At 39.1% G+C, this 27,908-nt stretch overlaps 1 protein-coding gene across 1 annotated transcript; it reads right to left on the bottom strand.

The window, feature by feature from the left end:
• Positions 1-703: 703 nt before the first annotated feature.
• Positions 704-11,511, bottom strand: si:ch1073-15f19.2 (nectin-2). The gene is made up of 9 exons (XM_056247756.1): positions 11,183-11,511; positions 9,484-9,858; positions 9,283-9,401; positions 9,053-9,203; positions 8,818-8,933; positions 8,542-8,695; positions 6,085-6,459; positions 1,503-1,596; positions 704-1,399 (listed from the first exon to the last, which is right to left on the bottom strand). The coding sequence occupies exons 1-9, from the start codon at positions 11,241-11,243 to the stop codon at positions 1,303-1,305; spliced, it is 1,542 nt and encodes a 513-aa protein (XP_056103731.1). The 5' UTR covers positions 11,244-11,511; the 3' UTR covers positions 704-1,302.
• Between the last annotated feature and the right edge of the window lie 16,397 nt (positions 11,512-27,908).

Here is a 27,908-nt window from a genome sequence, read left to right as displayed (position 1 = left end):
CAGAGTAAATAAAGGCTTGTTCTCAGGGGTAAACCGCATTTTAAAATGCCAAACGTTTTGCTGTTATTGCAAGTTATAATAAATGGTGACCAGAGTTGGCATTTGTTTTTGTAGATTTGGCCTGTAAGGTTAAGGATACATACTGTCTCTGTTGGTCACTGTCTGATGTGGTTTTGGCAGTTGGTTTTGCTTGACTATCTGAGGTGTATACTGTGGTTTTATGAGGCCTGAAATAATCAGTTGCTAGCCTTCGCTTTGTTAACAGAACATGCAGACACAACATAAGGGCAACATTAACATGTAGGCTTTAGGCCTAACGGTGTCTGATTCATAATAGCACTCACTTCTTCTCTTTTTTTTTTGCAGCTGTATTGTAATGGTATTAAAAGTCAACATTGCGATAACCACCTGATCTATTGAACATGATAGATAATTTTCTGATTAAACTCTAAAGTTTCCTATATGTACTCATCATATTTCAGATTTCAGGAATTTACCCAGTTTTTGACCCAACCTCCACCCATCCTCGCATGTTGTTTTCTTTAAAAAATTCACACATTTTAGGGATTTTCTTTTTACATTGCTGTAATGTAGGAGTAAAGCTAATTAAGTAAAACTCAAGATATTCAATAATATATTTAATGTTTGTTAAGCACAGTAAAAATTCAATCACAATTTTCAAATTTTTTAAAATGTACAAAAAAAGAACAAATAATTTTTTAGAGCAACAGATTATATGTACAACCTATTCAGAAAGACACAAATACAGAGAAAATGTGCAGTAAAATAAATCACATAAAAACACAACAAATGTGGGTGACTTCGTATTTTTACAAAATAAAAGGTTGAAGGGTTATTTCACGGAAAAATGAAAATTGAACGAGTTTCATTCATCTTCGGAAACACATATTTTTTAACATATTTAATGTATATGTGTGTTTATCAATGTTTATATGTAAACAAAAGCATAAACTAAATCGATTCATCATTTAAAGCAACCGTTTTTCTTCGGAAGACATGAATTAAACTGCTCAATTAATATGGATTACATTTTAGTAATCCATGGATTACATACATTTTGGTTGCATGGGTTTTCAATGAAGGAAAATAAATCTCTCAGGCATCATTAAAAATAGCTTAATTTGTGTTTTGAAGATGAACAGAACTTTTATGGGTTTGGAACGAGATGAGAATGAGTTATTGATGACAGAATTTTCATTTTGAGTGAAGATTTTCAGCAGAAATCTTCCAGTCAGTATAAATGTGGCCCACGGTTTGTGAGTACAAAAGTGCATGACGCATTCATACAAGAATATCAGTCAAGGGGACATCATGGTTCCTCACTGATGTGTATTTGACTGGTGGTGGAGGAGGTTTGAAAGGGGGTGGCATATCCATTCTGAAAAAAAAAAAAAATTTTTTTAGATAAATGGACTGAAAATGTGTTGGATGCAATTACGTAACAGAACAGTGGATGTGCTGATGATTTTGGTGAGTCTCACTTTTTTTGGTTCAGGTGTCTTTTGTATAGAAGCATAGTCAACACGAGCAACACCAACACAATCGGAACAGCGATATATGCTGTGCTTTTTGATTCTGAAAGAGAGACGAGAGATATGCAAGGAAAAGACAACCAATAATAGTTTTATGATTAGCTCAAGACTTGGCCTAAATTCATATCCTGTTGATACTGTCATGTGCACGTCTTTTTGAAAACAACACATTGATATCAATCATCACCCACTTTAAATCAAACAGCATCTTATATGGGTTTCCCTGTTACAGCCAACAAACATCAGATGACTTCATTGTGTGTATTCAATTTGTTTAAAATCAACATAAAACAGTAGCGACCAATTTGTATTCCTTGATATGAGTCATGAAAGTTTAATTCATAGTTTTAATTGATAATTTAATTCAGAGAATATTCCAGTTATAGCCTAATACATGACCGATGACTTGATTTTAATAAAATATAAACACTTTTGTAGCATATGACATTAGTAGTAATGTGATGTATTTCCAAGTGAATTAAAAATTTTTTTTTTATTTAATCCATAGGATGATTGCCGGATGCATTACCATTGTTGTGCCTAATTTTGACTTCCGGTAATAGACTAATTTCATTGAAGGTGCTACCTGATTGCCTAATCCTAACCCACCTATTCCTAAATCTACCTATACTGGGGATTTAGAGGGTAATAATCCGAATCAGAATTCGGTCTTGTACAGAAATCTTAATCCATGTGAAATTTTGTCTCCCCTCCTTCTTATTGGTCCATTTGTTGGGGAGGCTGGTACCTGAGTGGTCCCTATCTTTTAAAAGCCACCCCCCACACGGCCACACATACCTAATTCTTAATCTTACCCTCATAGGAAGATGCAGGGGAGATAATCTCACAGGGAGTCACATTTTGATACCACACCTGTTCATGAAAAGTGGGCGCTCTGTTCCAGAATGGACTCGAGTCTGAATGCCAAATTGATGCGGTTGATTGTGGAGGCCGGTTTGACCGGGATGGGGATCCTGAAGATCAAGTTCTCCAGAGAGCAGCTCGATGTGGTAAAGCTTATTTAAATCGTTTGTTATTTTGCTATTATTGCTATAAAACATTTAAAGCTCCAGTAGGGAGTTTTGAGAAAACGTTGACTTAGCCTGAAAATTTGAACAAGCACAACTTACAGGTCCCACCCCCTTGCTCTCTGCTGCGCTACAGCCCTCCCTCCACAGCTCGTCCTCCACAGCGGAGCCTGCCGTGAACGCGCAGGCTAGTAAACAGGGCCACCGATAACAGCGGATAAAAAGTTATATGGCATATTCACTAATAAGGACTAAACGTCAATAATATGCTTTACATTGACTATGGCCTGCCCATACTTTGACTACAAACTTGGTCCTCAAATCATTATGTATTTTGCAATAGCCTACATGTAACTTTATAACGTTGCACTCTTTCTATAAGTTATAAATAGCTAGTAAGATAACGTTAATATAACGGTAACTAGCGTTACAGTATGTAAGTAATTATTCTAGCGATATATAATGCTAGATAAGGTGTGCTTGTACATTATTTCAGCAACATGACAAGCCAGTGAATTAGCAGGTTTCAATTGTTGCTTAGCAGAGTGCGTGACATTTTATCTACATGTTATGCGGCTAGAGTTTTGACACCGAGTCAATGGGCTCTGTGTAATTCTTTCTTTTTCGCTTGTTTATCGTCATCAGTCTTTTTCCTTTTACCTCTTTGTTTTATGAGCAGGTGTCACTCGAGAATTGGCAGTTTAGGTTGTTTCTCCGTCATAAGCACAGCTGCAGCACACCGGCAATCTTGAGTTTGAACGACGGTACGCGCTCCGGCGGCGCTCGCGCTGTGCAAGAGAGGGGTGTGATCAGCGCGTACACGAGCGTGACTGACACTGCTAAGACACTCCTCCTGGCTCTGATTGGTTGTTTCTGACCGGGAGCGTGTATTTCTTGCAAATGGCAATAGGACCACTAGGAGGAGCCAGAGGAGCTTGATTTTTACACAGATTATCTGTCTCATATTCTACTGTCAGGACATAATGACAGTTTTAGCAAATACATTTTTTCAAAAGTTACCTACAGCAGCTTTAAATGAACGCTAACAGGTTTTAATACTTTTAGAATGATGCAGTTAACTGTAACAAACATTTCAATTGAAAACAATAGTAGAGATGGGGGGGGGGAGCTTTTCGAAACTCTGAATCATTTGAACCAATATCTTTGCAAATTGATGCACTCTTTCGAAGCGCTCTACTAAATGCAACTACAAAAATGCTAAAATACCATTAAATATGTGGGTTCTGTAAAATGTGTGTTCTTTTATCAAAGTGTAATGCTTATTGTGTGTTTGGCAGAGCTTGGCAGATTAGGTAAATGTTTTCCTTTTTATATTATACACTCAAGTACTAAAATTCATTATATTAATTAAAAATAAATATACATTTATAAAATGTACCCAAGTTACGCAGCATGCTTGAGCTTCCGCAAGAACCAATGAGGTTCATTCTTGTGTTACGCAGCACGTTTGAGCTTCCGCAAGAACCAATGAGGTTCATTCTTGTGTTACGCAGCACGTTTGAGCTTCCGCAAGAACCAATGAGGTTCATTCTTGTGTTACGCAGCACGTTTGAGCTTCAGCAAGAACCAATGAGGTTCATTCTTGTGTTACGCAGCACGTTTGAGCTTCCGCAAGAACCAGTGAGGTTCATTCTTGTGTTACGCAGCACGTTTGAGCTTCAGCAAGAACCAATGAGGTTCATTCTTGTGTTACGCAGCACGTTTGAGCTTCCGCAAGAACCAGTGAGGTTCATTCTTGTGTTACGTAGCACGTTTGAGCTTCCGCAAGAACCAGTGAGGTTCATTGTTGTGTTACGTAGCACGTTTGAGCTTCCGCAAGAACCAATGAGGTTCATTCTTGTGTTACGCAGCACGTTTGAGCTTCAGCAAGAACCAATGAGGTTCATTCTTGTGTTACGCAGCACGTTTGAGCTTCCACAAGAACCAATGAGGTTCATTCTTGTGTTACGCAGCACGTTTGAGCTTCAGCAAGAACCAATGAGGTTCATTCTTGTGTTACGCAGCACGTTTGAGCTTCCGCAAGAACCAGTGAGGTTCATTCTTGTGTTACGCAGCACGTTTGAGCTTCAGCAAGAACCAATGAGGTTCATTCTTGTGTTACGCAGCACGTTTGAGCTTCCGCAAGAACCAGTGAGGTTCATTCTTGTGTTACGCAGCACGTTTGAGCTTCAGCAAGAACCAATGAGGTTCATTCTTGTGTTACGCAGCACGTTTGAGCTTCAGCAAGAACCAATGAGGTTCATTCTTGTGTTACGTAGCACGTTTGAGCTTCCGCAAGAACCAGTGAGGTTCATTCTTGTGTTACGCAGCACGTTTGAGCTTCCGCAAGAACCAGTGAGGTTCATTCTTGTGTTACGCAGCACGTTTGAGCTTCAGCAAGAACCAATGAGGTTCATTCTTGTGTTACGCAGCACGTTTGAGCTTCCGCAAGAACCAGTGAGGTTCATTCTTGTGTTACGTAGCACGTTTGAGCTTCCGCAAGAACCAATGAGGTTCATTCTTGTGTTACGTAGCACGTTTGAGCTTCCGCAAGAACCAGTGAGGTTCATTCTTGTGTTACGCAGCACGTTTGAGCTTCCGCAAGAACCAATGAGGTTCATTCTTGTGTTACGCAGCACGTTTGAGCTTCCGCAAGAACCAATGAGGTTCATTCTTGTGTTACGCAGCACGTTTGAGCTTCCGCAAGAACCAATGAGGTTCATTCTTGTGTTACGTAGCACGTTTGAGCTTCCGCAAGAACCAGTGAGGTTCATTCTTGTGTTACGCAGCACGTTTGAGCTTCCGCAAGAACCAGTGAGGTTCATTCTTGTGTTACGTAGCACGTTTGAGCTTCCGCAAGAACCAGTGAGGTTCATTCTTGTGTTACGCAGCACGTTTGAGCTTCCGCAAGAACCAAGGACCAATGAGGTTTTGTTCTCGCGCGTCAAGCAGGTTCGGTTGAGCTTCTGTTTATGTTCACTGATCAATGTTTATTATGTGAATAAATCTAAATTGAATCTGTTCATCATATAAAGCGATCATGTCTCTTTAGAAAATTTGGACTAAACTGCTCAATTCATATGGATTGGTTTTATGATCTCTTTATAAACTTTTTGAAGCATCAAAGTGTCAGTTGCGTAGCTGTCAATGGAGGGACAGAAAGCTCAGATTTCATCAAAAAGATCTTCATTTGTGTTCTGAAGATAAATGAAAGTCTTAAGGGTTTGGAACAACATGAGGGTGAGTAATTAATAACATAATTAAAATTTTTAGGTCAACTAACCATTTAATGTTTCAAAACTTCACTAAGGCACTCATCACAAGACCATACGAACTATGTGACGTCATAAAATTAAAGTCGTTTCAGGGACAGAGCAAGTTTTTACATTTTGATAAAAGATTTAAAAAAAAAAAATGTTTGGAATAACATTCCAGAGTGTATGTATTAAAAAGTAAATATGGTCAGTTTTGATTTAATGGTGACTTTCAGAAGAGTAATTTACCTCCCGATGTTGTCACAGTGGTTGTGATGTTTTTCTTCGTTATAACAGAAGTAACTATTTTTCTTCCGGTAACTGTTTCTGGACGTGTGCTTGGATTTTCTGTACAAGAGCTGCCTGTAGATTTTACAGTGCTTGTATGTAATGTAGATGCATTGCCAACAGGTGGAGCAGAAGAGCTGCCTTTGAGAGGAGTGCTTTGGCTGGTGCGTCCGGGTTGTAGGTTTGTCGTGGTAGCATTTGGTTTTGATGTGCTGGTTAGGAAGTGAGCAGATTCTGTTGTTGTCTCAATAGCACCAGTGTTCCATGAGCTGATTCGCATGGAGGTAAAGGTCCTCAGATGTTTGGTGATTCTTACTGAGGAAGGTGTTGTCATTCCTTCAACAGCAATCATTATAGGGAAAATGAAACACATAACGAATGTATATTAGGAAATATTCGTCAACATTTGTTTGTACACAATTCTATAATATAATATAATATAATATAATATAATATAATATAATATAATATAATATAATATAATATAATATAATAAAACAATATCTGTGATGGACTGGCCATCCTTCCAGGGTGTTTCCCTGCCTAAGCCAACTTAGACGCTGAGATAGGCTCCAGCATTCCTGCCACCCTTCATAGGTTAAAGGTATAGTTCACCCAAAAATAAAAATTAGCCCATGATTTACTCACCCTGAAGCCATCCTAGGTGTATATGACATTCTACTTTCAGACGAATACAATTGGAGTTATATTAAAAAATGTCCTGGCTCTTCCAAGCTTTATAATGGGAGTGAATGGCCGTTTGACTTTGGAAGTCCATTAAAGTGCATCCATTCATGATTAAAGTGCTCCACACGGATTTGCGGGGGTTAATAAAGGTCTTCTGAAGTGAAACAATGCGTTCGTGTAAGAAAAATATCCATATTTAAAACTTTATCGACTAAAATAGCTTCCAGCAGACGGCCGTACGCATCGATTTACGCGAAAAGAGTAACACTTGAACTTGATGCACAACGTAATGACGGCAAATGCTGTTCAAACAAACAGGACTGGGCAACTGCGTTCGTCATTACGTTGTGCGTCAAGTATACACCTAGGATGGCTTCATGGTGAGTAAATCATGGGCTAATTTTTATTTTTGGGTGAACTGTGGGATAATTTTCTCTCTTTAAAGGGATAGTTCACTAAAAAATGAAAATTATCCCACAATTTACTCACCCTAAAGCCATCCTAGGTGTATATGACTTTTTTTCTTTAAGCCAAACACAATTGGAGTTATATTAAAAAAAATATCCGGGCTCTTCCAAGCTTTATAATGGGAGTGAATGGTACCGTGTTTTTTGAAGCCCAAAAAAGCACATCCATCCATCATAAAAGTAATACACACGGCTTTAGGGGGTTAATAAAGGCCTCCTGAAGCGAAGCGATGCATTTTGTAAGAAAATATCCATAATTATAGCTTTAAAAACTGTAATCTCGCGGATCAAACATAGGGCTGGGCAACAAACTCAAGCTCCTTAAAATTTCTCTTTAAAATTCTCATTTTAGACTTGTAATTCTTGACCCGCTGTTTTGCTCGATCCTCTGCACTTCCGCGTTCATCAATACGCCATGCATTGGGTTAGAGGTCACTGTAAGCCAGTCGTTATAGTTTATTAAGTTATAATTATGGATATTTTCTTACAAAAATGCATTGCTTCACTTCAGAAGGCCTTTATTAATCCCCTGGAGCCTTCTGGATTACTTTTATGATGGATGGATGGATGCTCTATTTTGGGCTTCAAAAGTACCATTCACTCCCATTAAAAGGTGGAAGAGCCAGGATTTTTTTTTTATATAACTCCGATTGTGTTTGGCTGAAAGAAAAAAAGTCATATACACATGGCTTGAGGGTGAATAAATTATGGGATAATTTTCATTTTGGATGAACAACCCTTTAAGTGGTTTTGAAAATGAATTATATTATAATATATTATATTATAAAATTTGTTTGCTCAATGATTTTACTCACTGTCCCAATTAGTCTGACATGGAAGAGGAAGTACTTGAAGTAATGATTATTTAGTTCATGTTTTTCTTATGGTGACCATCAGCTGGTTAAAATGTAGATGATGTCAGGTTTTAATATCCTTGTGGAGACATTTCATTCCACAATGTAGGCAAAACCTGACCTACACACACACACACACACACACACACACACACACAGAAACACCCCAACAGCCTTTCCTAAAACAACTCCTGGAGAGTTTCGACAGAGGGAAATTGATCCATTTACCTCAAATTTATAATTAATTCATGGGCTTCAGTGGTGGTGTTAAGTTTTTCCATTGTTTGCACTCTTGTGTGCATCTGCCATGGGCAAACTGGGGCTTTATCATTTCATATTCACAGCTAAAAATGGAAGTGCCATATGATTGCAATTACAAAAAAAAAGGGGAAAATAAAGCTTTTTCTTACCTTCGATTTGCTTTGAGAAAACATGGATAGACAACTCTATGTCTGTCTGGAGCTGATTGTCCTGAAAGACAGCTGTCAGTTTGTATGTTCCTGACTGGTTAGATGTCACGGAAGTCAGAGACAAAGTGTCTGAGAGAGACAGTGTTGTGTCATCCTAAAAATCATCACATGAATTTGTCATTTTAAGCAAGCTGAGTTAATACACTACAAAAGATTGATTTAAAACAATACTGCTTACATATTTAATTTCAATCTCTTAATATTTCACAGTCTTACCCTCATCCACTTATATTGTAAGTACTGAGATGCTTTTGCAATACAAGAAATCGTCACATCCTCACCAAAACTGACATTAAAAGGGCTGCTTGTGTTACACTCAATGTCATCAAGAACTGTTTGGAAGAATAGGATATATTTGAAATGGATTTTGTTTACTTGTATAAGCTTTAATTTAACAGAGAATGATAAAGATTAATGCAAAAAAAGTTTTTTTTGCATTCTCAACACTCACAATTGACAGTCAGTTCCATAGTGGTATTGAGACCTTGCTGATTGTGGACAGATGACCATTCAGGTGAACAGATGTAAAGATCGCTGTTGTTTCTGTTGACGTTTGGTAAAATGAACTCTCCATTCAAGCTTTCCATCCAAAATAGCTTGTCCTGATGAGGAGAATGAGATCAACACAACAGCTGTATAGACCGTGGCATTTAGAAATGTCGATTTTTCAATCTGACTCACCTTTGACCGTCTTAGTCCATAACCCTGTGGTGGAGGGCTTGCTGAACAAGTTATTTTCACTTCATCTCCCTCTTTTATGAATCCGTATGTATATGACATCTTCGCTGATGCTGGAGGCTCTGAAATTAGCAGACAGCAGCTGCTTGTTCACTTTTACATTTCTGAGTGAATGAGAATGTAGGTTACCGTGAGCAGTTTTACCTGTGACCTGCAGCGTTGTAGTTCTTTTAATCGAGCCATTAGGATAAGAAGTAATTTCGCAAGTATAGTTCCCACTGTCTTTCATGGTAACTTCATACAGGGTCAGGACAGAGCCTTGTAGCTGTCCAGTTTTTGAACTGGTCATCGTCGTCAGACGAGGACCGATTTGAAAGTAATGTTCTGGCATTGTCGGATGGAACACCACGATCTTCTTATCATTCTTCTCATTCTTCTCATCTCCTTTTTGCTGTTTTAGCCATTCCAGCTGGATAACTTTGATTTCATGTCCCTCTCCCACAAAGCATGACAGACTGACGTTCTGTCCCTCCACAGCAGTTATGGACACGTTATGATGTATAAGCATTCCGTACGTTCCTGATAAACCATTTTCATGAGTGATAATCAGTTTCTTTCATGAAACCACAGATTGCATCATTGGTCAATGTTCATTTATTCATATAAGAGATGTGTTATTGACAAGTTTTCACCTTTAAGGCATTATAAAAAGTTCAGTGTCATCTGTAGTATAATTTTATTACATTTAATTTTATTTTTAGATATATTTCTTACGTTTTTTGTACATTTTTAATCATGATTTAAAAATATATTTCAAGATAAAAGTTGATTTATTTATTGTTTTTAAGCATTAATGAAGACTTTTATGTATTTCCCGTAAATCTTGTATGCATGTGAGTGTGTCACTATTATGTTCAGTTTGTCTAGTTATCATGGACTTTCTGTTTGTTTTCATTAGTCACATGTGTTCCATGTAGTTCCATGGACACTAACACTAATCCTCACAGCTGTTTGTTATTTTGTCTTTACCACCATGTATTGAAGTTCCTCCTTGTGCACTCTTCAGTTGTCTGGTATTGTTCGTGGTTATGTTTACACGCTGTCTTGCATGTTGGTTGTCTATTTGGATCTATTTAAATGAACCCTGTGTTATATCTTCATCTTCCTTGGATTAGAGTGTTTGAGTGAGCTTATTTTAATCATCATTTAAAAAATAGTTATATATTCTAAGACATAATGTATTTTATTTATTTATACATACATACATACATACATACATTTTTTTCATCTTTACATTTTTTTGTTGCACCACATGGCATCTTACAACCTGAACTAAACTTGCTTTGTGATAAATCACATTTTCTGATATGTTTTAAGGGTTTATGTGGTCTTCTATGTGATATCATTTCCTATCATTTTTGTTGTTGTTTTTTCAGGATGTTTGTGCTTGTTGGTTGGATCAACAAGACTTTTATTTTGCAGACTAAAGGTTTTGAAATATTAATAAGCAGTGAAGCAGTTTTGTTTCAAGCAGTTTTTTTTGTTTTGTTAATTTTTTTCCTAAAAAAAATAATAATAATAGGAGATGCTTGATAAATACTTAAAGATTTTTTTTTTTTTGCTGTCACCAATTTATTATTTTAATTATGTTTTTATTATGAAATCAGGACAGTTGTATCATTCTGTAATTTTTGACATAATTCATTTTAACACAGAAATGAAAATCAGGCTTATCATAGGAGACCTGCATTTAAGTCAAATTGCAATTTGAATGCATTTTTGACTAAATTAAATAAATAGGACAAAACAATCAGTTTCACGTCATTAAACAACTAACCACATGGCCAGATCAGTTCAAAAGCTATTAAACGTCTTTGTAGGTAGAAATACAAGCCCCTCTTACCTTGTATCATGCATAAAATGATAAGAAGTTTGTAAGTTGCCTCTGTCATCAGAAACTCCATATCTGTGAGACCAACAGTCTTAACAGAAAGAGTCAAACAGCAGCAGCAGCAGCAGAGATACAGGAAATGAGTTACACCACCAGAGAGACAGGAACTGGTTTATTTTCATAGTCTAGCAAGATTTACTTCTGTGATCTAGTCGCTTGGCTTGGCTTAAGCTGTGCAGTATAGTTTTCTTTTCATTCAAACAGCTTGCTTAATGGAGAGATGCTCTTATGTCTATAGTAGATTGGATGGAGTGATGGAGTTTATAGTCCTGATAAGCACAATGCACTGCTTCAACAGATAATGATGACCTTATTCCCATTATGCGGCGACAGTCAGCATGTCTTCCTCGATTTCCTGTCAGAATGCAATGTGACAAGCTGCGGCCACATTTTCGCACATACAGCAGACACACAGTAAAGATCACATCAAATTTGAAAGCCCCTGCTGACATTAGATGTTATTGTTTGTGGATATTATATCAAACAATCAGGCTGGATGGCAAATGTCCCACTGGCCCCCATGAACGTTTAACTTCTTTCTTTGTTATTATTAGAATTTACTGTTAGTTCACATCTTTAAATGAGACGTGATCTACAGTGGAGAGAGTATGAATGCTCAGTTTAACAAACGCAAGATATTTCAGCCTAAAGGTGTTACATAATCAGGATACATTAGTAGGGACACGCCGACATTATAATTCTGGCCAATATTAAAATTCTATATTTTGTCTAAAATAAATGAATGAAAAATAAAACTTTAAAACCTAAAATTGAGTGTATAATAAATACTAGTAATGAATGATGTTATGTATAGGATACAAAAAAGTATGCACTGATATTAAAGTTCTGGCACAAAAGCCGAAAATTACTTTCATGTTATTAATTAAAATGATACTAGTTGCCTAAATCAATGAAAAAATAAAATGCTTTAAATACGAAATCCTACAAGTTTTAAATACTACAAGTGATTTTATTATAGTATGTAAAATAGATATTAATTTTGAGATTTGCTAAAGATTACATTTAACAATGTTTCTAAATAATAAGTGAGTGTTAAGTGTCAGGAATATGTTTAGTTTAGTTTGTCACTAGTTTTCATTTCGTTAATGTGTTTCTTTTTAGGGTATGTTTACACGACAATGATGTACTAAAAACTGAAATGTTTTTCTTTTGCGTTTTTCATGTAGGCCTACAGACAACAATATTGTCAAAGCGATCCCGTTCACACTGTATTAATGCTGTATTATGTATGTTAGGTCAGTAGATGGCGATGTCAACCTAACTTGTCAAGAAACACTGTGCCTAACACATATGTATGAGTATGATGACATCACCATTTTTGCAAATTCATGTTTTTGTATTTTACACAGAGATGATAATAGTATTGTTTTTCAAAACTTTGAAACCCGTTTTCAAAAGGTTGCATGTTCAGGCCCCCAAAATGCCATTGCCATGTAAATGAAAGGCCAAAAGGCATACAAATAAAACTGTTACATGTAAAGGGACCCATAGTTTAGTCCCTGATTTTATTTTCCATATAGTCACTGATTAGATTCAACTGTGTCTATTTTAGTTCCCTTGTTTGCCTGAGTTTTCAGTTGTGTTTGTTAGTTCGGTAACGCTTTAGATTACAGCCCGGAAAGTACAGCGTAATTAAAGCAATTTTACAGCGTAACCTTCGGTAATTATAGTGTACCTATAATGTACTTACAATATAATGATAAGGGAACAATATTTTACGTTTGGGGAATAAAGGGGTAACAACCAGGAGAATTAAAAAATGATTTATACTGTAAGTATTATAGAACTAAGGGTTACTTATTCTACTATTATGATATAACAATCTTACATTTGGGATCAATTTAGCAAGAACATATACTGCGTACCTTTTTGAAATAATGGTGAACCAGTACATACTGTATAGGCTTTATAAATCCATAGATATTTACCCTGTAATTTTTAAAATGTAATCTTTTTAACATAAGTTCCCTGAAAACGAAAACTATTGCAACTTTTGCTTAAATATTGTGGAAAGATACTCTTGTTTCATGTAGCTTGTTACCCCCTTGTTCGATGTAGTTACAGGGTAAGTGTGACATTGTGGGCTGTAAATTAAAGTGGTGCTTGTTACCCTCTTGTTCCATGTAGTTACAGGCCAGGGTAAGTGTGACATTGCGGGCTGTAAATTAAAGTGGTGCTTGTTACCCTCTTGTTCCATGTAGTTACAGGGTAAGCGTGACATTGCGGGCCGTAAATTAAATTGGTGCTTGTTTATTTTTAAATTGAATTGGAACCAGCTTCCGTTGGTTCTCTTGTTCCATGTAGTTACAGGGTAACAATAAAAATGCATACACACAATCTTATATCACTGACTCGGAAACCTTTATTTATTATACAATTACCACTTACCTTTTTCCACATGAAACAAGATATATTTCCCAGTATTTAAAAAAATTGCAATAGTCTTAGCTTTTCTTGCCTTGAAACATGTTAGCCCAACTTAAACATCTGCACTTTTGCTATCAAAAAATAAATAAATAAAATAATAAATGCATAGATATGTACCCTGTAATTAAAAAAAAGTCTATACAGTATGTATTGGTACACAATTATTACAAAAAGGTACGCAGTGTTCTCGCTAAATTGCTCCCAAATGTAAGATTGTTGTATAGTAGAATAAGTTCCCCTTAGTTCTATACTTACAGTATAAATATTTTTTTAATTCTCCTGGTTGTCAGCCCTTTATTCCCCAAACTTTACATATTGTTCCCTTATACTTACATGCAAGTACTTTATAGGTACACTATAATTACTGAAAGTTACTCTTTAAATTCCTCTTAATTACACAGTACTTTCCGGGCTGTAATCTAAAGCGTTTCCGTTGGTTCTCATCAGCTTTATATGGTTTGAGTTTCTTTCGTACATCTTCAGTGATCTACATTTGTGGTTTGTTAACAAAGACTGTGTATTGTTTGGATTACCTCTTTTTCTCCTCCGTGCGTGTTGGCACACACCCCTGACAGTTAGATAGCAGAAGTGATCTAAATGTAAAAAGGAGAGAAAAGAACATGCACAAAAATAACCTCAAAAATGATTGGCAGATAACTGGTATGGTACGATTTAGTATATCATGCATCCCTATTTTTAGAATATTGTAAAATTATAATTTATGTTTATAATATATTTATAAAAACATTTTACAAGCAACTGCATTACTGTATGTCAGAAGAGCAGTAACTACCTTTTACTGTAACTACCTTTTACTCAGAGAACATTCACATGTGCCTTTTCCATTCCTCACGGCTTTTGAAGCTCATTATCATTGTCTTGTAGAATAAGATCAAACTCACATACTATGAAATAATAATGAAGCAATGAGTGCTGTAAATGGGAAGAAGGGAATTGATGGCTCGGTAACTGTTCTGTCATTAATGAATCGCTACACAGGTACAAATGAGTAACACACTACATTCTAGTAACTACTATTTACTTACAAGAAACCATAAATAACTAATTAGTAAGTTATAGTGATCAGTTGAATGCAGTAGTTCACTATTAGCTAATCAATAACTAACTTTTTTCACACCTCCCAGGACTACTGTAAGAACTACGACAGTATTATTCATAATTAATGTGAATAATGCATTATGTGTAATTAATTCTAAAGTGAAGATCATGGGAACCCACTAGTAACGACTGAAGAACTATCAAATCCTTCAGAAGGAATTAATATCCCAAACCTTAAATGCTTGCAGTGACTAAAGTCATTACTGGAACTTATGCTACTACATAATGCATTATTCACATTAATTATGAACCTGTATATGGTAGTTATCATAGTCCTCTGGGAGGTATAAAAAAAAGAGTAGTTTCTGATTAGCTAATAGGGGTGAATTCAGGGTGATTTTGACACTTTTTGCCATTGAGATGACTTGGAAAAAGTGTCCCAATCAACCTGAGTTCACTCCAGTGAACTACTACCACATTCAACTGAGCGCTAATCCATTAATCAGAGTTTTGTGTTAGTTACTGTAATAGTAGTTGAATGTTAATATTGCGTTACTCATTTGTTCCTGTAGTAATTCATTTATGATGAACAAGATTCTAAAGTGTTACTGATGGCTCTATTAAATTCTTTGTGTGTGTGTGTGTGTTTGTGTGTGTATGTGTGTGTAACGCTAAATCCAAGGAAGATGAAGCGAATATAACACAAGGTGTATTTAATCAACTCAAAACTAGACAGCCAACATGTGAGAAAGTGTGTGAAACACAAACAATACCGGACAACTGAAGAGTGCTCAAGGAGGAATTTAAATACATGGTGATGATGACAAAATAAAGAACAGCTGTGATGATAATCAGTGACCATAGAAACTGAGTGGCAGGAAACAAGAACAAAGAAACACAAGTGACTAATGAAAACAAACTAAAAGTCCATGAACTGAATTAAGTTGAACATTAACAGCAGCCATATCACCCAGTAGCCTAAGACTGGTTGCCCACTAAAGCTAAGCAGGGTTGAGCCTGGTTAGTACTTGGATGGGAGACCTTCTGAGAAAACCAGGTTGCTGCTGGAAGAGGTGTTAGTGAGGCCAGCAGGGGGTGCTCACCCTGTGGTCTGTGTGGGTCCTAACACCCCAGTAAAGTAATGGGGACACTATACTGTCAAAGAGCACCGTCCTTCGGATGAGATGTTGTACCGAGGTCCTGACTCTCTGTGGTCATTAAAAATCCCAGAATGTCCTTCGAAAGAGCATCCTGGCCAAATTTGCCCATTGGCCTCTGTCCATCATGGCCTCATAATCATCCCCATACACTGATTGGCTTCATCACTGTCTCCTCTCCACCAGTAAGCCGGTGTGTGGTGGGCGTTCTGGCACACTATGGCTGCCGTCGCATCATCCAGGTGGATGCTGCACATTGGTGGTGGTTGAGGAGATTTCCCCGTTCTATGTAAAGCGCCTTGAGTACCCCGAAAAGCGCTATATAAATGTAACAAATTATATTATCATTATTATTATAACGGTGACAGTGTGAGTCTAGGGATGGGATATAAGGGACGTTAGATCTGTGAATGTGGCAGCTGATAGCAGCGTGGGGAAATATAAGCTGTAAAATATCAAACCAAAGCAGCATCATGGTGATGGAGGAAATGTGACACACGGTGTACTGAGGACACACATATTTAAATATAGAGATGTAGTATTTAGAGAGACAGATACAAATAGGGAATTATTTGATCTGTTTAAAGGGTCTGATGTCCTCAAGTTAAATTACTTCCAAAGGCCAAGAGCGGCTGTCATCTGTAATATTTGCTTGTCAAAAGAACATGCATTTGAGACTTTGTATTCTGCCAAAGGACTAAAATATCTTTCATTGTAGGACTCAGTGAGCACAGCATTTGATTCAGAAAATGAGTAAGTGTCTGATGTAATCCATATAACCTCTAAAAAGTGTGCTTGTGTGTGTTGGCGTGTCACTTGTGTGTTTGTTTCTCTGAGGCAAAGACTCTGGGACAAATTCAGTGAGGCTGAATATAATAAATGCAGCCTGCATCATTTTAATGAATAATTTGATTAATAAAATTGTGCAAATCAGGTAAACAGGCAGTCAGCCAGACTCGCTTGTCGTTATCAGGAATGACACGAATGTCTTTGAGCTTGTAAACAGACAGAAATTGCACCCAGACAAGAGTAGTGGAACAAATGAAGTTCTGATTAAGTTTCGTCAGATGGGAACAATCATTCTGAATCTGAATACACAAAATAATGTTTAGCTTCACTATAATGAGACTTAAAGGGGTTTTACTGAGTTCACCAGACTGTATTATGCTACGATATCTTTGCTTATACCCAGTGGCGGCTCCAGGATTTTCTTCTTGGGGGTGCTAAGGGGGGAGGGGGCTTAACAGTTCAAAGGGGGTGCTAAGAATAAACAATCCCTAATGAAAAAAGTATACTTTATTGTATTTGAAATATATTCCCTTTTTCAATAGTACATTGCAAATATACTAACAATTTTTTTTACTAACTTTAAATATATTAAAAGTATATTAGCATCATGCTTTTACCTATTTTCACAATACAACTTTTAACGCACTTTAAAATAATTGTACACTCACAATGAATTTGTAATGTACTTTTAACATAAATAAAGTACACTTGAATATCACTAATCAAGCATGTAATTAGTCCCTACACAGGCATATACTATAACTTGTCGACTTGCAGTCCCATAGACGTATAGCCTAGAGGCGTAGCAACGTATTATGTCCATGTATATATTATAACTGATAGTGAGGGCTTTTAAACTGCAGTAAGCTAAATTAAGAAACACGCTTATGCTTTTAAAATGCAAACAAAATGGGAAAGAGCGCGGGTGTCGAGACGTGTATACAAAAGTTGAACTTTTAACTTAACATCATTTTTAAACATAAACTGAAAAAGCCAAAGAGATGCAATAACGGTCAAAGACGCTTGTTTAACGCATTAATCTGTGTTTAGATCTAAAACAACCGTGCCGGTGCTAAGCCAATTTTTGGAGGGGCTAAAGCCCCAGCAAGCCCCGGTATAGCGCCGCCACTGCTTATACCTTAGTTGCGCTCAGCTCAAAAATTTCCGGTGTCATAAAAAGATCCTATAGTCTCCTGCAGAATACTATCTCCTTTCCTTATCAAAAACATGTGCATTATCATGATATCTTGCCAATCAAAAGAGCTTTGATTAACCTGTTTGTGCTTTCCTAAACTAGTTGGCTAAGCTGTTAGCTTAAGGGAAATATTTAATTTGACCTTTTCTAGCCTCTGTATAATATGTGATACTGTATGTGTGCTTGCTAACCAAATGCTAACTGAAAACAAATAAGGTGAAATGTTACATTTGTCTATTTTTGGTTCATATAATTATGCAATATGTAGGCTAAGCTGTTATGGCCTGTTAACCAAAGGCTAACTGAAATGGCTAAAAGGGAAATGTTTAATTTAACCATTTTAGCTTTTGTAATATCATGTCATATTCGATACATAGGCTAAGCTGCTAGCTTACCTTTATTTAAGCTTAGCTGTTAGCTTGCTTATGTTATGGGTCCTGGGCGTGGAACACGTAAATAGATTACAAGTACCTGAATTATCGTGAGAAATAAATGACAAGACTTCAGTGGCTTTCCGAGGCTCTACTCCCTCCTTTCCGAGGCTCTACTCCGCTCTGATTGGCCAGATGGCCCAGTCTGTTGTGATTGGTTTACCGCATACAGCGCGTGTTTCGGATGCTCCATCCCTCAGTACTCAGAGATTGCACACACTGTAAAGACAGTAACGATGGCGTCGATTTTACCCAGATTACTTTATCATATCAATCCGAGTGTGAGTCGGATGACGAAACATTGGAAGAACCATGAGATGTTGCAACTGTAATTCCTCACCATCAGCATTAACAAGAGTATGTCCATCAACAAACCGATGTGTATTTCAATTTTTTTTCTTGAAATTGAAATATTGGTAAATTATCGCATACTGAATTAAATTGTATTATTTAGGCCTACATGTGAATCGACCACACATATCAACCGTCATTTTACTGTTACTTTCATCCGGACATCTAACCACCACAAAGACGTTATTCGGGTTAACAATGGCACACATTTTTACTTTTTATGAACATATAGCTGAATTATCAGGAGAAATAAATGACAAAGACTTAAAGGGCCACTTCACCCATTTGCATTAAGGTTTGTATTGTTAGAAACCCAGTCATATAATATAATGATGGTGGAATTTTGCTTGTTTTTTTTCTGAGATGGGAGAAAAAAGGATTTAAGTGTTTTACTTCCGTCCTATCGTGACGTAAACATCGTCATTTTGCGTCACGATAGGACGGAAGATAAATTTCATTGCATATTAAGAAAACTACAGCCTTTAGCTCATTATTATTCAAGGGCGTGGGACCCACTCACCCCACCGGCCTATTACAGATCAGTGGGTGGGACTAAACCTGAAGAAACTAAACTATTAATCCGCCATCTTGCTTGGAAGACAGCAAGCTAAGCTAACAAGCGCTCAAGCAGTTAGATTTACCATAATGCCTGAATTTACGACACACGATATGGAAGACGAGGATTTTGAAAATCTTTTGCTCGAAACTGATGTTCGTGGCTATTTATGCGAGCCGCAATATAGCGAAGAGCAGCTGAGGCTGATGGAGGAACAAGAGGCGGCGGCGGCGGCGTCGGCTGCGGCAGCGGCCGCCGCAGGAGACCAGCCCGGCGCAGACGAGAAGCCCGGGCTTGCTCGCGCTGTAGCGAATTGGTGGTGCTCGTGCTGTAACTGTGCGCCTATGGACACCGAGCTAGAGTCTGTCTGCTGCAAATAATCTCTAAAATGCCAATTCCTTCTAGAAGAAATGTCAGAGGCAGACACGAACATGGAGTTTTGTGCACACGGACGTTTGTGTTGTGATGTGAACCATCCTAGTGTCGCACCCCATATGTTCTGACTGGAACATCCAGGTATCATGCAATAATTCACCATATAGAAAGAAATACAAACGAGGAGTAGCTGCTAATTCGCTAATGAGTTTGCCAATGTAACGGGGTTCGTTGTTGTGGGAAGAATGAGACGGGAATCGGCGAACATTTAAACATTTTAATAGTAAAATAAACAAATACAAAACAAAAGTATAAGCCAGCAGCCCCTCAATGCTGGCCACACACAACAGAAACAAAACACACCATAAAATCAGGCCTGTTGCTCTCTCGATCTGCCCTGTCGCTCCTCGTTTTATGCGTCCGCTCCTCGGTGAGAGACGCGAGAGAGACCAGTGCGTCTCACAGGTGTCGTTCATTATCACTCACGCCACCGGCCTCGCGCCGCTCTCACGTCCCTCGTCCTGCTCGCCACAGCCAACTAACTATACATTTTGTGTGAAATGAATTTCTAACTCTGGTGGCAGCTAACGTTAGCCCTGTAGAGTAGACGAAAGAGTGATTTCTCTGATGTTTGCGACTTTGCGCTTTTCTGGATTAGTGGGAGTGGCTTGCGGAGCTGTGCAACGTGGTGCATTCTGGGAGTTGTGGTCTTACACACAAATGCGCCCTAAAGTTATTTTCTGTGTTTTCTTGGTCAAGAGGGCACCAAATTCAAAATTTCTTTTACATTTCGACTACATATATGACCCACTTTCAATAAAGATTAATGTTGAAATGGATGAAGTGCTCCTTTAAATGGCTTTCCTCAGTCGCAGCTTGTAGCGTCTGAGGTTAACAGTAACACAGCACGCAACACTCCCTAGTGGCAACAGTTTTATTTTCCCCCCAAAAGTCAGTAAATGACTCAGTGTACAATACAATAAATGTCGCCTTTTTTGTCAAATCATAAATAAAGGAATTAATTAATACACAAATAAATAAAGAAATATTATTTATAAAACAAAAATTACCTTTTGACTACATAATAATAAAAGGTAACTGAAAACAAATAAAGGCACATGTTTTTGTATTTGACCATTTTACCATCTGTAATATATTGTGAAATATATAATTAGACATTATGATAACGAATAAATAGATTGTAAAGCAGTTTTCTATCATTTAATCAGACACGTATACAAAAGTTGTCCAACAGACTCTCATGGCAATTTGAATTATTTTACATTTTGGCGAATTGCTGGCTAATTTGTAGAATTCATCTCGTTTGTACATTTCCGTACGATCTGTTTATGCCCCAATGATCGTTAGCTTTAGGGGTTATTTTCATGCTTGCTAATTTCTGAAATCTAAAATCTGTATGAACAATTGTTCAAATTCTTTCAAAATCGCCACTTCGTGATATTGTTATCTTTTCTAATGAGATCGAGGTTAGTTGTCTCAGCCAGTGGAATCACTTTGGGGTCCAACAACTGGGATCTTGCACAACCCCAGAGTTTTAATTAAAAGTAATAATAGTTTTAAAACTATTAAAAGTATAATAGTTGCCCAAAAGTGTTTGGCCAAAACTTACATAAACTTGCATAAGAAACCAATCTACATTCATGAGAAATGTCTTTGTTTTTATGAAACAAACCCAAGTTTGAATTGTATCAACACTAGTTAACATTAACATGACGACCTGAGAGTGACTAGCTATCTAGCACATCGTTATATATTGGGATCTCTATTAGTGTTATGTGAAGATGAATGAAAGTGACCTTTTCTTGAAGATGTCATCATCACTCGTGTTCCTTTGATCATTGTCTCATTAGGTCACACATTATCATGAACACAATGAGTGGATTTAATTATGGCAGCTAAATTCAGGTTGGTAAATAACTGTGTGGTTTAAGCAGGATACAAAATTAACATCTTGTGCTAATGTTGGTGAAAGGAGGAAATTTACCAGCCATAAAGATTTCTTACTGTTCATGATATGCATCTATCTATCTAGGCCTATATCTTTATGAAGAAAAACGATGTAGTTATGCTATATTGCAGTTTGTCATCTTTACATCACTTATAAAGATTTATTTATTTATTTATTTATATACCATAAAGAAAAACATGTATTCTGTTGCACTTTCTGATAAAATTAGAGGCCAGTTTTCTTTTATCACAAAAGCCAATTTTTAATCCCAATTACAGTCATTATCATTTTATTGGAATAATGCTATTAATTAGCCTGGGAAAACCCAGACAACTTCCGGCAAATTTAGATTTGCTCTGAAAGTTAGTCTGGCAAAGAGCTCATTCAAGCCCATTTCCAATCCGTCGAAATCGAGGCACCAATCAGAAACGTTGAGGCGGGCTTTACACGATGACGACAGCGCTGGGATTTTGAAGCAGATTTTGTAGCCTACATTACAAAGATGGATGCCGCCGTCGAACATCACTCGTTCGAATCAGCTATCGCGTCTGTTTTAAGCGATTTGAACGTTTCCTTTTTGTTACAAACCGAGCAAAGAACAACACATGGAGATGTTTCTCCGCCGCTCTGCATACGCCATCTCCTTCATCGCTCTGATTGGGTTTTAGGTCTATCCGCGACGTCCGTTGGTGACGGCCCTCTGGAAATGATTTGTCTATGACGCTTGTCAGGTCTAGGAATCGAAGAATGTGGACCCAATTGGCAGATAATCACAAGAGGCAGGTTTAGAAGGAAAAACAGGTAGTCTTTACTTAGTTTTCTTTCCTGAGCACAAACAAAGGATCCAGCATAAGTGCTGGATTGAGCAAGATACAAATCCACACTGGATGATGCAGGCAAAAGAGTCCAATAATATTAAACAAAGATTACCAGTGAAGCTGGTCAAAAGGTCTGAGCAAAAGTCATCGAGGTTAGACAAAAATGGGCAAACACAAAAGCATAGTCTAGGCTAGAAAACTTCAAGACTGAGCAAAGATACAATCAATTGCAAGCCTTAAATATACACCTGTTAACACACTAACTAGCTAGGCACAGGTGATTTCATTGAATCAATAATGAGCAGTGGATTAGGAGAAAGATGTGGAAGGTCTTGTGCTCTCAGTCTCCCTCTGCTGGACAGACCGTGGTGTGACAGGGCCCCCCCCCCCCCCCCCTTTACGGCCGGCTCCTGACGGCCCAGGATGGTCAGGATGCAAGCGGTGGAACGTCTTGATCAGGTCTGGGTCTAAGATGTGTCGTGCTGGTACCCAGGCACGCTCCTCAGGCCCATAACCTTGCCTGTCGACCAGGTAGTGAAAGCCACGGCCACGCCGTCTTGAATCAAGTAACCTTTTCACTGTGTACGTGGGACCACCTTCTATAATACGAGGGGCGGGTGGGGGGGTTCTCATTTAATACGGGTTTCAAATGAGAGTAGGAAAAGTAGGTCTCACTCTTAAAGATCTCGGTAGGGCAAGCTGGTATGTAACAGGGTTGATCCGTCTGGTGATCTTGAACGGGCCAACAAATCTTGGGGCAAGCTTCTTGGACTCAACCTTTAATGGCTAGTCCTTAGCTGGGAGCTAGACTCTTTGTCCGATTCTAAAGTGTGGAGTTGCCCTCCTTCTCTTGTCCGCATACCTCTTGTAGCGGGTGGAAGCACTCCTCAAGGCTATGTGAGCCCTCTTCCATGTCCTTCTGCAGCGCTCGACAAATCTCTTGGCTGACGAACAATGGTGGCTCGAACCCGAATTGACACTTAAATGGAGATAGACCAGTGGAGGAACTGCGTAAGGTGTTGTGTGCCAGCTCGGCCCATAGTAAGAAACGTCTCCAAGAGGATGGCTGATGGGACGTGAAGCAGCAGAGATATTTCTCCAACTCCTGATTTATCCGTTCTGTTTGGCCGTTTGACTGAGGGTGGAAACCTGAGGAGAGACTGACAGAAGAGCCAAACAGAGACCAGAATGCTTTCCAGTAACGAGACATAAACTGGGGACCTCGATCAGAAACAATGTCCACTGGAATTCCATGGATTCTTACCACATTCTGAAGAATAAGGTCAGCAGTCTCTTTGGCAGAAGGGAGTTTCGGTAACGGAATGAAGTGTGCGGACTTAGAGAAACGGTCCACCACCACCAGTACACTAGTGTTACCTTCAGATGCTGGTAAACCAGTGATAAAATCCATGGAGATGTGAGACCAGGGACGTTGTGGGATAGGCAAGGGATGTAGAAGGCCTGCAGGGCGCTGATTAGAGGATTTCTGTCTAGCACAGACTGGGCAGGCTTGTACAAAAGATCGTACCACTCGTGTCATCTCTGGCCACCAGAAGCGTCTCTGAATAAAATCCAACGTCCTCTCAGTTCCTGAATGTCCAGCCAGGGCAGAAGCATGACCCCACTGGAGGACTTCCGACCTTACTTCCTTGGGCACAAACAAACATCCTGCAGGGACTTCATCAGGAATGTTTACACCCCATTGAGCCTCACGCACTGTGTCCTCGATAGATCGACGAACCGGTGCAAGAATGCAGTCTCTGGGGATGATGAACTCTGAAGAACGGTCTCTCTGGGAACAATCATACTGGCGTGACAAGGCATCAGCCTTTACATTCTTGGATCCAGGTCTATAAGAGATAACAAAATTAAAACGTGTGAAAAAGAGAGCCCACCTGGCCTGCCGGGGGTTAAGGCGCTTTGCCTGCTGTAGGTAGGACAGGTTTTTGTGATCTGTCCACACAATAAAAGGATGCTTAGCCCCCTCCAGCCAGTGGCGCCACTCTTCCAGTGCAAGTTTCACAGCAAGGAGTTCTCGATTGCCCACATTATAGTTTCTCTCAGCTGGCGACAGGCGTCTGGAAAAGAAAGAACACGGATGGACTCTGTTATCTGTGATAGGCCTTTGGGAGAGCACTGCCCCAACTCCCTCTTCTGAAGCATCCACCTCCACGATAAATGGCAGTTCAGGGTCTGGATGTACCAGGATTGGGGCAGAAGAAAATAGTATTTTTTAACCTGTCGAACGCCTGCTCAGCCTCAGCAGTCCAGTGGATACGAGTGGGTGATCCCTTAGTAAGAGTGGAGATGGGTGCTGCAATAGTGCTGAAATTGCGAATAAACTTCCTATAGAAATTGGCAAAACCAAGAAATCTTTGTACCTGAAATCTTAGTGATTTGGGCTGGGGCCAGTTGGTGATGGCGGATACCTTCGTTGGTTCCATCTGGATGCCTTCTTGTGAGACAACATAGCCTAGGAATGAGACTTGGGGCACATGGAACTCACATTTTTCAAGTTTTACGAAAAGGTGATTCTCAAGAAGCTTCTTCAGCACCTGTTGGACATGGTTAACGTGTTCCTGTAGAGAGTCTGAGAAAATCAGTATGTCGTCTAGATAGACAAACACAAAATGGTTCAACATCTCCCTCAAGACATCATTGATGAAGGCTTGAAAAACTGCTGGGGCATTAGCTAACCCAAAAGGCATGACTTGATATTCCCAGTGGCCAGTTGGGGTACTGAAGGCTGTCTTCCATTGGTCTCCCTCCTTTATACGTACCAAGTTGTAAGCACTTCGCAGATCCAACTTTGAAAAGATCTTAGCTTTCTGGAGTAGTTCAAACGCCGAGCACATTAGTGGGAGAGGGTAACGATTCTTCACGGTCACTTTATTGAGCCCACGGTAGTCTATACAGGGCCTAAGACTACCGTCTTTCTTAGGGACAACAAAGAAACCAGCACTAGCTGGTGAAGACAACGGGCAAATAAAACCAGTTCTCAGAGCATCCTGGATATATTCATTCATGGCCTTAGTCTCTGGGGCAGAGAGGAAATATAGGTGACCTCTAGGAGGGAGTGCGCCTGGAAGAAGGTCAATGGCACAATCATATGGTCTATGAGGGGGTAGCTTAGTAGCACGTTGTTTGCTAAACACTTCTCTCAAGTCATAGTAACAGGGGGCATGAGTGTTAGATCTTGTGGCTTATTCAAGGAACTGGCACTCACCTCTTCAATAGCCGCCAGAATTGATTTACTCCCGACCACAGTGGAAGCAGGAGAGGCACAAGAATCCACGCACGCAGAGCCCCAACGGAGGAGGGTTCCAGAGGACCAGGAGAATTGAGGGTTGTCAAGCCGCAGCCAGGGGTAACCTAGAATAAGGGGTTCTCTGGAAGACTTAATCAGATAAAAAAAAAAATGGTTTCATGATGGTTACAATCAATGGTCAAGTATAAAGGAACTGTTTTGAACTTGATTATTCCAGATCCTATTGGTCTGCCATCTAGGGCTTCAACCTTCCAAAACGAAGAGCAAGTCTCATAAGGGATACACATTTTCTTAACCAAATTAATGTCCAAAAAGTTATCTGCTGCACCTGAATCCACAAATGCTTTCAAAGTCACTGTCTTCTCCCTGGTGTCCCCCCAAGTAAGCGTAGCTGGCAACAGTAAACGGGAGTGAGAAGCGTCAAACTGAGCAGTTCCACTCACTAAGGTCCCCAATCCCCTTAGCGAGCTTTGGCTTTTAAAGCTAACTCGGGGCACGAAGAGCGCAAGTGGTTAGAGCCTCCACAATAGAAACACAGACCTTCCTTCATGCGTCTCTCTCTCTCCTTAGGAGAAATGCGGGCCCTACCAAGCTGCATAGGCTCTTCCTCCATCTATGGAGTAGAATAGGAAACTTCCGGGGCATTGGGTGATGATAAAATGGGTATGTCTCGGGTAGTGTTGTGTTCTCTTCTTCTTTCGCAAAGACGGTTATCAATTCGAACAGCCAAAGTTATAAGTTTCTCCAGACTTGTACCCCAATCTCTACTGGCTAATTCATCCTTAACCCCTTCAGAAAGGCCACGATAGAAGGTCGAAATGAGCACCTCTGAATCCCACTTACTCTCAGAAGCCAAAGTACGGAAATCAATGGCGAAGTCAGCCACAGATTGTTGCCCCTGGCGTAGGTCTAGTAGTCTCCTTGCTGCCGCATGGCCACTCACTGGATGGTCAAACACTTGTTGAATAGTCTCTGTGAACAATTTTAGATCAAAGCAGATGGGGGACTGTTGTCTCCAGAGGGTTGAGGCCCAATCCAGTGCACGATCACTCAACAAGGAGATAATGTATGCAATCTTAGTCCTCTTAGAAGCAAAGGTGGCTGGTTGGAGTTCGAAGATGAGTGACACTTGAGTCAGGAAGCCCTTGCAGGCACCAGGCCTCCCGCCGTAGCGCTGTGGGGTTGGAATCTTTGGTTCTTGGGACATTGGTGCAGTTAATGGTGGGGTTTCTGGCGCTGGTAGTACCACAGGTTCTCGAGGCAAGCATGCTTGTATTTGTTGCAGCGAGTCCCCAATCTGGTTCACAACGTCTGTCAGTCTCTGGAGCTGTGTCTCATGTGATCCAAGCAAAGCACCCTGTTTGCTGATGGCTCCGTGAATCTGTTCAGTATCTGTCAGGTCCATATCCTGTTTTGGCTCAGTCTTGCTGTCAGGTCTAGGAATCGAAGAATGTGGACCCAATTGGCAGATAATCACAAGAGGCAGGTTTAGAAGGAAAAACAGGTAGTCTTTACTTAGTTTAGTGCTGGGTTGAGCAAGATACAAATCAACACTGGATGATGGAGGCAAAAGAGTCCAATAATATTAAACAAAGATTACCAGTGAAGCTGGTCAAAAGGTCTGAGCAAAAGTCATCCAGGTTAGACAAAAATGGGCAAACACAAAAGCATAGTCTAGGCTAGAAACCTTCAAGACTGAGCAAAGATACAATCAAATGCAAGCCTTAAAGGAGAACTCCGGCGCAAAATGAACCTCGGGTGTAATAACACATTGGTACAGACTAAATCGTTCCCTGAGATTTGTTTTCATGATAATCGAATGTAAAGAGTTTTATCTCTAAAAACAGTTTAGCTTATAACGCTAGTATATTGGCATAGAGTAAGCAAAAAGAGATCGCTAGTTAATACCACTAACAAGGCTCAAATTAGCCCCACACTAACACGGCAGCATAATGAGGGTCCTTACATGCAAACCGAAGCATTGAGAACTTTGTAAGTGTTCAGACAGTTTAATAAGAAGATACTTTACACAGACAGTACAGTTAGCGCATACAGACAGGAGCCATCTTGGAAAACAGTCTTGTTAGTGGTATTAACTCTCTTTTTTAGATCTCTTTTTGCTTACTCTATGCCAATATACTAGCGTTATAAGCTAAACTGTTTTTAGAGATAAAACTCTTTACATTCGATTATCATGAAAACAAATCTCAGGGAACGATTTAGTCTGTACCAATGTGTTATTACACCCGAGGTTCATTTTGC

Source organism: Rhinichthys klamathensis, unplaced genomic scaffold, assembly GCF_029890125.1.
Source record: "Rhinichthys klamathensis goyatoka isolate OS25496 unplaced genomic scaffold, OSU_Roscu_1.1 h1tg000050l_1, whole genome shotgun sequence".
In the NCBI taxonomy this organism is placed as follows: domain Eukaryota; kingdom Metazoa; phylum Chordata; class Actinopteri; order Cypriniformes; family Leuciscidae; genus Rhinichthys; species Rhinichthys klamathensis.
This window is presented reverse-complemented; position numbering and strand designations above follow the sequence as displayed.

Excerpts from the sequence above, each read along its gene's own strand:
- si:ch1073-15f19.2 (XM_056247756.1), bottom strand. The coding sequence starts at position 11,243 with ATGGAGTTTCTGATGACAGAGGCAACTTACAAACTTCTTATCATTTTA. Across the intron at positions 9,402-9,483 it reads TACAACGCTGCAGGTCACAG|AGCCTCCAGCATCAGCGAAG; the intron begins GTAAAACTGCTC and ends TGCTAATTTCAG. Across the intron at positions 1,400-1,502 it reads AGACACCTGAACCAAAAAAA|AATGGATATGCCACCCCCTT; the intron begins GTGAGACTCACC and ends TTTTTTTTTCAG.